This window comes from Lampetra fluviatilis, chromosome 34, assembly GCF_964198595.1.
Source record: "Lampetra fluviatilis chromosome 34, kcLamFluv1.1, whole genome shotgun sequence".
Taxonomy (NCBI): domain Eukaryota; kingdom Metazoa; phylum Chordata; class Hyperoartia; order Petromyzontiformes; family Petromyzontidae; genus Lampetra; species Lampetra fluviatilis.
The window spans coordinates 4,485,260-4,498,438 of record NC_136308.1 but is presented as its reverse complement, the minus strand read 5'-3'; the positions used below and the strand labels follow the sequence as shown (position 1 = coordinate 4,498,438).

At 51.1% G+C, this 13,179-nt stretch overlaps 1 protein-coding gene across 12 annotated transcripts in view; it reads left to right on the top strand.

The window, feature by feature from the left end:
• The window catches only part of LOC144944306 (glutamate receptor-interacting protein 2-like), a 209,150-nt gene that overhangs the window by 136,958 nt on the left and 59,013 nt on the right, over positions 1 to 13,179 (top strand). For 8 of the 12 annotated variants that reach the window (XR_013639573.1, XM_078872358.1, XM_078872350.1 and 5 more), the window contains 8 exons: positions 696 to 771; positions 2,198 to 2,343; positions 3,567 to 3,714; positions 4,908 to 5,077; positions 6,081 to 6,218; positions 7,397 to 7,552; positions 8,171 to 8,357; positions 9,556 to 9,701. Coding sequence is in view for 11 of the 12 variants with exons in the window: in XM_078872358.1 (XP_078728484.1) it covers positions 696 to 771; positions 2,198 to 2,343; positions 3,567 to 3,714; positions 4,908 to 5,077; positions 6,081 to 6,218; positions 7,397 to 7,552; positions 8,171 to 8,357; positions 9,556 to 9,701 (1,167 nt within the window). In the remaining variant the exon portion in view is untranslated. The remainder of the gene's footprint in view (positions 1 to 695; positions 772 to 2,197; positions 2,344 to 3,566; positions 3,715 to 4,907; positions 5,078 to 6,080; positions 6,219 to 7,396; positions 7,553 to 8,170; positions 8,358 to 9,555; positions 9,702 to 13,179) is intronic. The other 4 variants (XM_078872359.1, XM_078872357.1, XM_078872356.1 and 1 more) reach the window with 2 other exon arrangements.

Below are 13,179 nucleotides of genomic sequence, written 5' to 3'. Positions count from 1 at the left end.
TACCCTCCTTTGACCTAATCTTGTCGCAGCCTTAATTGCTACGGATAATGTAAGTAACCTTGATTTGAAGCTTTCGTGACTGAAGGAATCCATACTCTTTGGTTATTTCGGTAAAGTCACGTAGAAAAATAATAGATCACGACGTTTCGATCGCAACAACAAGCGGTCGTCCCGAAAGAACCAAAGAGTCATGTAAGTAACATTCAGTATATTTTTATTTGACTCGGTGTTGTGCATATCATTATCAGAGTTGTCTCTTTTTGTTTGCATTTTGACTGCTTGTGTTGTGGTTATTCCAAACATGATCCCTTGAATAAAGGTGTCAGTTTTGGTTGCCAGAAAAAGGGTAAAAACCTATTACTACAACATGCGGTATATTTTTCGACCGTACAGTAGTTACGGCTTGGTAAATTTAAAAGTAAATCACCCACGCTGGTCCTGTCGTGCGTACATCGCCCGTGGCACTGGCAAAATATATCCCCTTGGGCCACTTGGCTGCTCTGATGGAGGGGTCAGGCCCTGTTTTCAATTGCTCTATTTCACTTTCAAGCTCAAGTTGCACCTTTGAACCAACCCATACCCCTCCCTCTCTTGCTGAAGTCCTCGATGACAGTGATTGTTCAAGGGGCGTCGTGTTGTGGCAGAACTCGGTGTTGTGATATGACTCGGTGTTGTGGTATGACTCGGTGGGACAGGTGGCGCCCATGAGCAGAGGCACAAGTCGAGACCCATCCTGGTGACGTGCGTAAGACCGGGCGGTCCTGCCGACCGGTGAGTTGCCATCACGCACCGTCACGCACCGTCACGCACCGTCACGCACCGTCACGCACCGTCACGCACCGTCACGCACCGCCACGCACCGTCACGCGAACTCCGGCTTGTGGCTGGCTATCGAACAAAGACGGTCACTGCATCACGCACTTCCAGATGTGCTTCTGCAGATTTCTGGAACCCTCTTCTGTCCGAATATTAGGAAGCCCACTGGAACTATGCCTTTTAAATAATCTAGATTGAAAACTAATTTCTTTAGAACTGCTTTTTGTGTTTAGTTTGTTGTCCTTCCCCCGCACCTCCGATTAGCACGGTTGCCTACGTACGGTGCAAAAAAAGTTCATTGTACATATAGAGTGGTTGCCACCTTTTCCACTTCAGACCAAACGCAGATGTATTTCTCAGTCAGCCAAGGTCTGTTATCAAACTTTTGCAGTATAGTAGAGCATACGGTCAGAAAATTCAACACATCAGAATCTGAATTTTTATTTCGACTGGAGGAGGAATACGATGAGCTGTGGACCTCTTTTTCACCAATGTCCAGTAGGGGCAGGTCGGCAAGTTACATTACCACCACCAGATCTCGGTTACAAATCCATTTCTGCCACCCAAACACGGATGCCAATTCCCAGACTTTCCAGGTCAAACCCGGACAGGCGGCAACCGTACACACACACACACCTCGGCAGCCGAACATGTCTACCCATTGTATGATGTTTGAACTGGGCCTCTTGTCTCCCATCAGGCTGTTGTAAATGGTAGATCGGATATTATGCTGAATTATTGGGTCAAAGGTCAAGTGTGTTAGTAGTTTTGGCCTCATTTACATATATTACATATTGTAAGCCTTCAAATGACCCCACATTCCTTGAAATTGGTGGAGCAGCCCAGTAGGATGCTCATACATACGTGCATTTAAAGATAGCTGTATAGGTTAGCTGATTATATTTAAATTAAATAAAATACATTTTAAAAGATTGTCTGTCCACATATGTTTCTATCAGTTTATCACAAACCATCCTGACCAATGCTTTCCAGCAGCTCAAGCAGCTTGTGACCCTCTGAAAAGGCTCCATAGTCATCTCCGTTAAAATAAAATGCAGAAAATAATCTGAACAAAAAAATAATCCCTCCTCTCACGCGTACAACGGGATACGGTGCGTAATTTATGGAAACAAACCTGCAATAATCTACAGTTTCCGCTAATTTTCACGGGCGGTTTACCGGACGACGTAGCGGTACCGCGAAATAAGCTGCGACTTTAATAAGGATCGTTAATGGATTGGCGTTTAGGTGCTGCTAATGGACTGTTAATTATCTCGTCCGTAATTGATTTTTGGGCAACTAAAAAGAAAGCCACCGCCGCCGCCGCGTGATTTCCCTCCCTCCTGCGCGGCCGCTCCCCCCACCGCCGCCGCCTCCGCAGGGAAGGCACGCTGAAGGCGGGCGACCGGCTTCTGAACGTGGACGGCATGAGCCTGCACGGCGTGTCGCACGCCGAGGCGCTGGCGATCCTGCGCGAAAGCGGCCAGGAGGCCACGCTGCAGATCGAGTACGACGTCTCCATCATGGGTACGAGGGGGCGACGGCGAGCGAGTTCTGTACCTGCGTACGTTGAGCTTCTTTCGCGGCGCCGTGCGTAGCGAACTGCTCATCGGAGGTTCTCCCGTGGTGCCATCAATAACAACAACTAAACGACAACAACGGTGGTGTTAATTCTAGATTTGAAGCTTTCGTGACTGCAAGGATTCATATTCTTAGGTTTTTCGGTAAAGTCACGTAGGTAAAAAAAATTAAAATTAATAAAAGTAAAATAAAATAAAAATCACGACGTTTCGGAGGCAACACAAGCTTCCGTCTTCAGGTGAAACCGTCACAGCACGATAGCTGTATCAAGTGAGAGAAATTCCAAGAAAACAGTCCTTGTGTATATATACTGCTTGAGGGTGGGAGGAGCCAAGGTAGGCCCTGAATATTATTTTTGTGAGGTTCGGTTCGGCTGAAGCACGCTATGGTGTTCGCACGGTTTGCCTACGTACGGTGCGAAAGAAGTTCTACGTACGTATGTGCAGCGGTGAACTGTGTTTACAAAGGGTGTGCAGGTTTGCATGTTTTGCCACAAGAATGTGTGGTTAATGCAGACTTGATGCCTGAAATTGGTTTCTTTTTCGTGTTTGAACATCTTAACACCTGTTTTATTGCCAGAAAGGCCAAATGTTATATTTTTGTTGAGGAGTGGAGTGCTGACGTCAGATCACACTCGCCTCGGGGGGGATGCCGGCAGGGTAAAGTGACGTCATGCCACCCGGGGTATTTGAGGGAAGACCCGTGACGTGGACGGGGTCTTCGCCGTGGGTTAGAGGAGTGAGTGTTAGGGGAGTAGGGGGCTCCGGGATAGAGGGTAGAGAGGCAGGCTAAAGGGGGGCTACTTTACCCGGCTGGCCGAGTTGGATAAACCCTCGGTCAGTGCTGTGGGAAGAGCCCGATAGCCTGGTGGGGTGTAGGGAACTCCCAGTACTTTTCCCCTGGGGAGATTAGTTAATTACACTCTGTGTGTTAACCACTTCCCCCGAGTTAGGCGTAAGCCCTGAATAAACAGGTTGGCGTCAGCCCCTACACGATTGGCTTCAGCGTCCTTTCTACCACACATTTGCATCATTTTGATGCTGGCAAAAAAGGTCCCAAAATGAATTATTGAATCCGAAATGACAGCACGGTGCAGTGCCCCGCAGCCCCGGACACTGCCCACCAGAAGAGAGAGTTCCTCGCCCACCACCGGGTGTTGTGTGTCTCAGACTCCGTGACCAATGCCTCGGGGCCGCTGCTGGTGGAGGTGGCCAAGACACCGGGCAGCAGCCTGGGAGTGTCTCTGAGCAGCCCCGGGCACCTGCACAAGCCGACCATCATCATCGACAAGATCCGCCCAGCCAGTGTGGCCGAGAGGTCCGTGTCTCTGTGTGTCTCTGTGTGTCTCTGTGTGTCTCTGTGTGCGTATGAGCGGTAGTGTAGCGGTTAGGGCCTCTGCGCTACGAACCCGGCGACCCGAGTTTGATTCCCGTTCACGGCCAACACCAGTGACGATTATATGAATCGGTTCCGGGCCTCGCCTAGGTCGACTTGACCTCAAATGGGTACGTGTTGCAGTGTGTAACCACCACACCGCCAGGGTGTGGTGTTGGCCACCCACTCCCTCGTGTGCCGTGTTGGCCTTCATAGGTGCTCGCTAATAGCACTTACCCCAAACAGTCTGTTAAGGCTATACGGGGTATCTTTGTCGTTGTGTATGTATGTCAGCAGTGGGGAGCGGTAGCAAAGAGATAAGTACGCTACTTTCACACCGTTCGTAGCCAACTGTGCTCATCGTACGTGAAACTAAACTTTTTATTTTACCATGTAAGGCCCCCACTGAGCTGTACGGTTCTTTATTAGAAGTGACCTGGCCACAAATGGTAGCTTAACGAAGTGGCTTATGACGTGGAAATCATAACAGCCAGATATTCAAGACGCATGCTGCTAAATGTGGAGGGAAAAACCGGAGGACCCGGATCAAAACCCACGCCAACACAGGGAAGAGAGAGAACTCTCAAACTCACGACCTCCTGCATACCCGGCGAGGTAGTTAACATCTCTCACCACCGTGGCGCCCCCATGTACGTAGAACAACAGTCTGAAAAGCGATGCCGCTGAACGACGTCTCGCTCGCCCACGCTTGTCCCTCCGTGCCCCAGAGGTCGCAAACGGGTTTTGATTCCTTACCCGTACTCGTACCCGGCCGCACCAGGGTCGCAATCGGGTACCCGTACCCTACCCGATACCCGGCTACCCGTACCCGGCCGGGTATCGGGTAGGGTACGGGTACCGGATTGCGACCTCTGGGATGAAGCCATGTTGCAGGCGCGGGTGGGTTGATTCTAGGAACTTGAATTGTGAGAAGAGACAAGACGTTGGGAAATGAGTGACGAACGGTTACTCACCAGTGACTCACGGCTTACCCGTACCCGGCCGCACCAGGGTCACAAACGGGTACCCGTACCCGTACCCGGCCGGGTACGGGTAGCCGGGTATCGGGTAGGGTACGGGTATCGGGTACCCGGTTGCGACCTCTGCCGTGCCCTCTGCGCCGCTGGCACCCGCAGGTGCGGCGCCCTGCACGCGGGCGACCAGATCCTGTCCATCGACGGCACGGGCATGGAGCACTGCTCGCTGCTGGAGGCCACCCAGCTGCTGGCGAGCGCCACGGACAACGTGCGCCTCGAGATCCTGCCCATCCGGCAGACGCGCCTCGCACTCAAGGGGCCCGAGCAAGGTGAGAGGGCGGGGTGAGCACGTGGGGGGACGTGCGGACGAAAGGTCGAATGGACGGACTGATAAATGGGCACGTGGACAGGTACGCGGGTTGACAGACGGACACGCAGATTGATGGACACACACAGCAACACATGCAGAGATAGACCGATGGATAAGCACACGGATACACGGACATACACGCGGATTGACAGACGTACATGAAGATAGATGGACACACACAGACACATGCAGAGATAGAGAGATAGGTGGACACATCGACAGACATGCAGATTGCCAAACAGATATACAGATTGATGGACACATACAGACACGTGGATAGATAGATGGACAGATGGATTGACACATGGACAAAGATGCAGATTCACAGCTGGACATATAGATGGATGGACACACGGACACAGACACAGACAAGCACATGGATTAATAGATGGACATAGAAATGGATGGGCACATGAACAGAGACACACAGATAGACAGATAGACAGATGGATTGACACATGGACAGACACATGGATTGATAGATGGACATAGAAATGTATGGACACAGCCACACATGGATTGAAGGACAAATGGCCACAGGGACACATGGACAGACCATGAACATGTGGACGGACTTGCATTTGGATGGACGGACACACAGATGGGCCGATAGCTGCATGGATGGACACATGCATAGACAGACAGACAGACGCGGACAGACAGACACAAACGGAAACAAGACTCTGCGTGTTGCAGCATACAACGCAGCGGTCTCTCTAAGCATATATTTTCCAGTCGGCCTCTCAACTTTCATTTCCCCTTCTCACTCGCTGCAAACTTCTGCCTTCGCTCGTCCGGCATCTCGGCTCTAAGGCCGCCTTTCCTCACTGTCCCCCCTCCCTCTTCCATTTCCTCTTCCCCTTCCTCACCGCCCCCTTTACCCCCCCCTCCCGCTCCTTCCCTCGCCCTCAACCCACCCTCCGCCGCTCCTCTCTCCGCTCTGTCCGGGGGAGCGGCTGCAGTGAAGGTGCAAAAGAGTGAGAGGCACCTTTCTTGGGACCCACGGGCCTCCCACTTCCACACCTACCACCCAGGTGACGGCCGAGTGAGGGATCGTCTTCCTCCTCCTCCTCCTCCCCCGTCCCACCAACTGCACTCCAGTAAATGCCCTCCTCTGCCTTACTCTCGCCTGCTGCTCTTCACTGTCGCTTTGCGCTCTCGTGAGAAATGTCTGACTCTGTTCAGAGTTGTTGTTGTTGTCTCCCCCCCCCCCCCCAAATTGTATCCTGTCGGTGTCATGGGCTCAGATGAATACTAACGCATTCGGGACTCTAGCAGAGCAATGCAACCCTTGGTGTTGGAGAACGGTCCGCTGAAGTGTCCGTCACGGAAGTAGATCTGAGATCCCTTCCCCCCCCCCAGGGTCGCCCCCTTTGCAAAAGAGGCGATGTTTCACGTGCCTCACTGGCTTTATTGCCATCTCCCGATTAATTAAAGGATACCGAACTGATGCGACCTCTGGTCCACACGGTACACGCCAGCACTCTCCCGCCGCACCTTGCCACAGGCACTTATGTTCATGGCATTAGTTTTTAATTCTCAAAGCTGAAATATAGCCAAGTTAAGTAAAGAACCACATTTAACGTGACGGTTTCTTGCCCAGACATTGGTGGGTGACTGGGCTTAGGCCATCGACTCGCTGAGCTTGTGAACTCTGTTTAATCGCGGACGACTCGCCTGGATTCAAACCCAGGTCCCTCAGCGCCCTGACCTCTGAACCATTCGGCCACCTTTACTGCGGAAGAGCGCTGAGGATTGTTGATGTGAGGCTGCCATCTAACTGTGTGTCAAGTGATGAGATGAATAACCTTTTTGGTTCATGCTGCCGTGATGTGCTTGTCATGCATATAATTTGTGGAGCATGCTTGTATTGTTAATTTGGTTGCCTGTATCATATATACCTGGCTACCTGCCTGCTTTCTTGTATGTCTGTCTGTCTGTCTGTATCTGTCTATCCTTCTGTGCTCTTGTCTGCCCATCTATATGTATATTGTCATGCCTGTAAATCACTCTGCCTCCTAACGATCTGTCTCCCATCCATCCACATATCCATCTGTTTGTCCATTTGTTAAATGTTCTGCCTTGGTGTAGTTCTGCTTCATTGCCTATTTGGCATTCCCGTCTCTGTGTGTCTGTCCGTGTGTCTGTCCTTTTGGTCTCTCCCTGTATTTCCCCGTCTCTCTCTCTCTGTGCTACTCTCACCCCCATCCTCTGCCCTCCCCTCTCCTCCCCGCTCCTCCCCTCCCCCATCCCGTCTCCCCATCGCCCCCTCGCGCAGTGGCGATGGTGTCGGCCACGTTCTCTCCGACCTCCATGAGCGCTCACAGCATCAGCTCGCTCCACCCGAGTAGCCTGGGCCGCGCCACGCTGCCCCTGGGCTCGCGCAGTGCCTCCGTGCGTCGCCGCGCTCGCAAGAAGGACTTCAAGAGCTCGTGTGAGACCCCCGCGTCGTGGTTTGTGCTCTGTACCGGGCTCCTATAATAATAAAAAAACCCAGCCTGCGTACCACACTCACACCCAGGGCCCCGTTTCTCGTGGAAGGTTTCGGGGGTCCTTTGACCGTGCCTGACCCTTAGGAGGCTCGGCCGAGATGCGTGGTACTCAGCGAGGCGGCGTGGAATGAATATTATAATGATAGTGATGATCATGGCAGTAGTTGTGATGTTGCTAGTGGTATTGAGCTCGTGATGATGGATATCATGAAGGTGGTGATGATGAAGCTGACTCGCCCCTGCTGGACATCTGTGAAAAATAGCTTCATAGCTCATCGGATTCAGATTTGGAAAATTCCAGCAGCAACCGCTGCCGTTATTGCTGTCATCATTATTATTCTTCTGACTCGAAGCCCCTTGCCACCCTCATCCGCCCCACCCCCCTTTTCCCGAGTTAATTGTGACCCTCGTCTGTGGGAGGGTGTCTCTCGCTTTGTGCTAAGGTCAGTCGCGGGAGGCGACGGCTCGCCTCGTTAGTGGCTGTCACGCTGGCCGGACTTGGCTGCGCATCAGCAAAGGCTCACCGCCCCCCCCCGTCATCCCCCACCCCCGCCCCCCAGTGTCTCTGGCGTCGAGCAGCCTGGGCCCCGGCGGGCAGGTGGTGCACGCGGAGGTGATGGAGGTGGTGCTGTACGGGGACGGCCTGGGCAGCCTCGGCGTTCAGCTGCAGGGCGGCGTCTTCAGCACCGAGGTGCTCAACCTGCCCCCCGTCGTCAGCTTCATCGAGCCCGACAGCCCCGCCGAGCGGTGAGGCACCGGGGGCCGGCGGCGTGCGGCGACACCGTGCGGCGACACCGTGTGGCGACACCATGTGACACCACGCGGCAACCGCATGTCACACCGCACGGCAACACCGTGTGAAACCCCACGGCAACACCATGTGACACCGTGCGACACCACGTGACGACACCATGTGACACGACGCGGCAACGGCATGTCACACCGCACGGCAACACAGTGTGAAACCCCACGGCAACACCATGTGATACCACGTGACAGCACCGTGCGGTAACGCCGCACGACGCAGACTGAGGCCGAACGCTGCGGCCAGGGCTTTGTCTTGTGAACCACCTTTGTCATCTGGGACCGCCACCTGTTAGGTCAGGGGTCGGCAACCAACATAACAAGGAAGAGGCTTTCTTTTTTCGAATTTGGTAAGTAAAAAAAACTAAAAATTTCAAGAGCCGCAATGCGTGTGGTGAATGCGAGAGGGTGGCGGTCCTTCACAAATAACGTCGCGAAGCTCTCCTTAGAGAGCAGTGTGTGGCTGCGGAACCGAACGCTGCTGACCCCTGAGTTAGGTCAACCGGCCCAGGCCCGCGTCCGTTTGACCTCTTAGCGATGGGCTGTGGCCACTCAGGCACGGGGGGGGGGGGGGGGGTTATTTCAGTCTGCCAATGGCCGGGAAAATATTTCCGTGAGAAATGAAGCATCCGCAGACCGTTGTGGCGGTTGCTGTTAGCCGGTGCCGACCTGAAGCCAGCACGGTGCAGGAGAGGGGGACGGTGAGGCCGGAACCACGCGGGGAACAATTTTGTCTCCAATCGAGTTTTTTTGGGTTTAGATCGCGTAAATATAAATGTGTCGTTAAACCAGCCACCACCCGACACAGCTCAATTAGTAAGGTTTGTCATGTCAACAGAACATGGCCAATTCGTTACTAGTACAGCACACCGGTGTGTTGGAGAGTAAACCCACAACATTTTCAACTCGAGTTTGTTCGTCGGGTGGTGGCGGATTTAACGACACATTTATATTCACGCGATCTAACCCAAAAATCTCTGTTATGGATAATATCGGTCGCAAACGCCTACGTGTTAAACTGAATCTCGTCTCTCTAGCGCCGATGTTCGCAGGCTGCGTCAGCTACTCAATTAAGGTTGAGTTGACCTTGAGAAGGGAGTGGAAGGCCGGCGACAACATCCGTTTGTGCCGCACGCTGCAGATGCGGGGTGCTGCAGGTGGGAGACCGGCTGCTTGCCGTGGGCGGTGTCCCCACGGAGGAGGCCACGCTGGACGAGGTGCACCAGCTGCTACGGGAGGCCGCGGCCGGCGGCCGCACGCGCCTGCAGATGGAGTTCGACGTCGCGGGTGAGCGCCGACCTTGCGGGGGGGGGGCGGGGGGTTGGGGTTGTTTGGGGGGCGCTGCTGTGAACGCGCCCCACGCCGGCGCCACGGGGGTTTACCGCCGGATTACACTGGTCAACACACTTTTTCTGGCATAAGGTATTCCAACGGTCTTAAGGTAATTTTGGGGTGCTGATTCTAAATCTGGCATCAGTTTTTGTCTATCACATCAGGTTTGCGAGATATCAAATATTGCATTTTCAATAAAAACTGCAGAAGAAAAATATTAAATGAATGTGGATATCTACATAAAATGATATTATAAACACACTATCCTAAAAATACAGCACCGTATTTTGACACTAAAGCAGTCACTGGCTCGCAACAACTTGCAATCATAAGTGAAAGAGTTAATTTCGGGTAAAATCAATGAAAATGGGGTATGCCGATAGCATAAAATTAGATGTGATAGAGCAAATCTGAGATCAGATTTGGAATCAGCACCCTGAAATTAGTCTAAAACAGCTGCAAAAGTCCAGGCCAGAAATTATTTTTTTTGTTGACCAGTGTTATCAACGATTAAAGTAACAAAGAAACATTTGGTCAGTGACAGTGCCTTAACTAGAACGGTATATTATCGGTGAAGCTAGTAATGGTGTTGATGATGACGATATAAATGGTTGAATTTTTGCTGATGCATATATTGGCAATGATGATGTTCGTGATGATGTCACACAGCTGCTGTTCCTGACTGCTTCCATAGATGATGATGATAAGGAAGTCGCTCATGGCAATGCCATGCAGAAGGGCCGTTGCTCAAAACGTTATCAATTATATAGATCTTTATTTTCGGGCGGCCGTGTAATGTTGTTGTTATTGATGCTTATGCACCACTCCCAACACAGCTGCACCAACTAAGTGGTCCAAGTGGTTTTTGAGAAGGTGCCAGTCCACAACACATTTAGAGTGGCTCTCTGGAGCTCCCTCCAGTGGAGGTCCTTCAGCCAGCAGTGGCATGAGCAAGCAATTGCAGGGCTGCACCTTTACCTGCGTAACGGAATTCTAAATTCTGATTATTTACTGCCCTTTGTAATTCCACTGCTGGATGAAGTGCTCCCCATGACTTGTTTGTCCACGCTTCAACGTGTACCAGTCAGTGTCGGTGTGTTCAGATATCGCTCGACACTGCTGTGGGCTGTGGAGGGAATTGAACTTCGATGCCCCATGTTCATGGCACACGGCGCTTCGATGAGTCAAGACTAACTCTTTTCAAACTATCTGTGAACAATGCCTGATGGAAACGGACTGATGCTGAATATTTTTGTTTTCAAGATGTTATATTTAACCTCGTATGTATGTTTTTATTGCATGGGCTTAGAGGGGTATTGACATGCGACGCGTGGGATAAATATTGAACGAAGTTGATGGTGTGGCCAGTATTAGTGAGCACAGTCTGAGGCCTGTCCCAGACTCTTAAACACATCCTCAATTTGAACAACAATGCTCACTTTGTGTTTTTTCGCTTTTTTTGTCTTTTCAAACTGTTGCAGCTGTGCTTATCAGCGTGTCGTGAGATGAAAAAATATCCACTTGGAACCCTCACAGGAAGCAATTCATGCCACTTTGTTATAGAAATGCCCTCTGAAAAGTGATATCGGAGAATTGCCTCTGAAGCGCGCCTTCATGTGCCTCTTATCTATAATAAGGGCTCTGAATTTTCTCACATTTCGCTCCGCTATGGAGATGGATGTCTCATAGCATTGGAACTGATATCTTTTTAATTCCTCACTGTAGGAAATAACATTCTGATCTAATGAAAACCAAATTAAATATTAATGGATTTTTTTTTCTGCATTATTTCTTGTCTGGGCTGAGCCCCCCAGTCTCACCCCTCTATCTATGGCCCTTGATATTATAATCTCCGGGCATTAGCATAAGCCCTACCTTAACCGCCTCTCAGCACAAAGTATCTGATTAGCTGTTTCCTGTGAAACGCCATTTCTCAAGCCACAGCCTTTATGCCCCCTCCCACCCCCTCCACCACATCGGTGCAGCATTCTGCGTTTAGCAATCTTCTTAATTAATTCACGCGTGAACATGTCACATGCTGTGTACCGCACCTGATGGTCGGTAACCGCACAAACACGTGTGCCGCGGTTCGTCACGATGCTTTAGACTAAAAGCTAATCTCTCCATCCCTCTTCCGGCACTGATGTGTTTCAGGAATGCTTCGTAACATTTATTATAAACCTGTGCTCTCGATTGATGTACACTCCCAAGTCTCACTATAAGCATTTTCTTAAAGACGTCCTCCCACACTGATCTGTAGCTCACAGTCTGGGTTAGAGTTATGCACGTCGCAAGGCTCAGCATAAGCCATTACTCAAACACAAGCCTGCGAGACACTTTAAAAAGTTATTTTTTGCAAAGTTGGACGCCCGAGCTTTCGGGTGCAATTAAAGCTTCAGCAGAGGCACAATCTCAGCACGGTTGGCTATGTACGGCATCACAGAAGTTCAACATACATAGCTCCTGAATGTGACCTCATCTTAAGACGTTGTACCGACATGATGGGCGTGTTTTTAATGTAGAGAGAAACGGTTGCAGGCGGTGGCGAAAAACAGAAAAGGTCTTAGGGTTGGACATGAATGGAGGGCAGGGAAATCGACAGCACGCAGGTGAACGGAGGCAGAGAGTTCCAGACAATGGGGGCAGCAGAAGAGAATGGGCAACTGCCTTCTAAGCACGTGGTCACCAATGCCACGTTTTCGCGAGCGTGAGAAATCCGTGCTCGTTTTTTCGTACGAACACTTAAAGAGCAATGCGGTTCCGTAGTCTCAACCCCTCCCACCCGCCCGCCCGCCCCCCTGTCCCCCCAAATCCTCCTTTCCCTCCAAAATTGCTTATTTGAAACGAATGTTAATATATGCTTGGGTTAAGTTAAGGAATGACGAGGATTTATATATTTTTTTTGAAATATTCCACTGTGTAGGAAAACAAAAACCCCAACACGGCCCTGAAGAGTTTACCGAAGTGCGGCCCACTGCCGATTGCGCATCTGCGTTGGGCCCGTGCCGTCGCACTGTTTTTCAAGAGTGTCCCGGGGTGCTGAGTTTTTACGCCTTCCATGGAAATGTGGGCCACGCAGACTTGGCTGGCTCGTGGACCCAGGCCGGCTTGCTTGGTTGCTTTCTCAGTGGTCATGGAAAAGTCGGAAAACGGGTGGCGATTCACTTATGGACACTCGCTGAACTTGAACGTCTTCTTGAACCTCTTTTGCACTGTGCGTGGCCAACCATGCTAATCGCGGGGGGAGAAGTTTCAAGTTTTTCATTTATTAGGTATAGCCCTGTGAGCCATTCGGCTCTTGAATCGAGTGCAACCGCAACAAACAAAAAAAACAAAAACATGAACAAGAAAACATCTTAAAAAGACTATGTGCAAACAGAAAATCCAAGAAAAGACAGCAAAATATTGCAGAGAAAGCACCGTACACCAACGC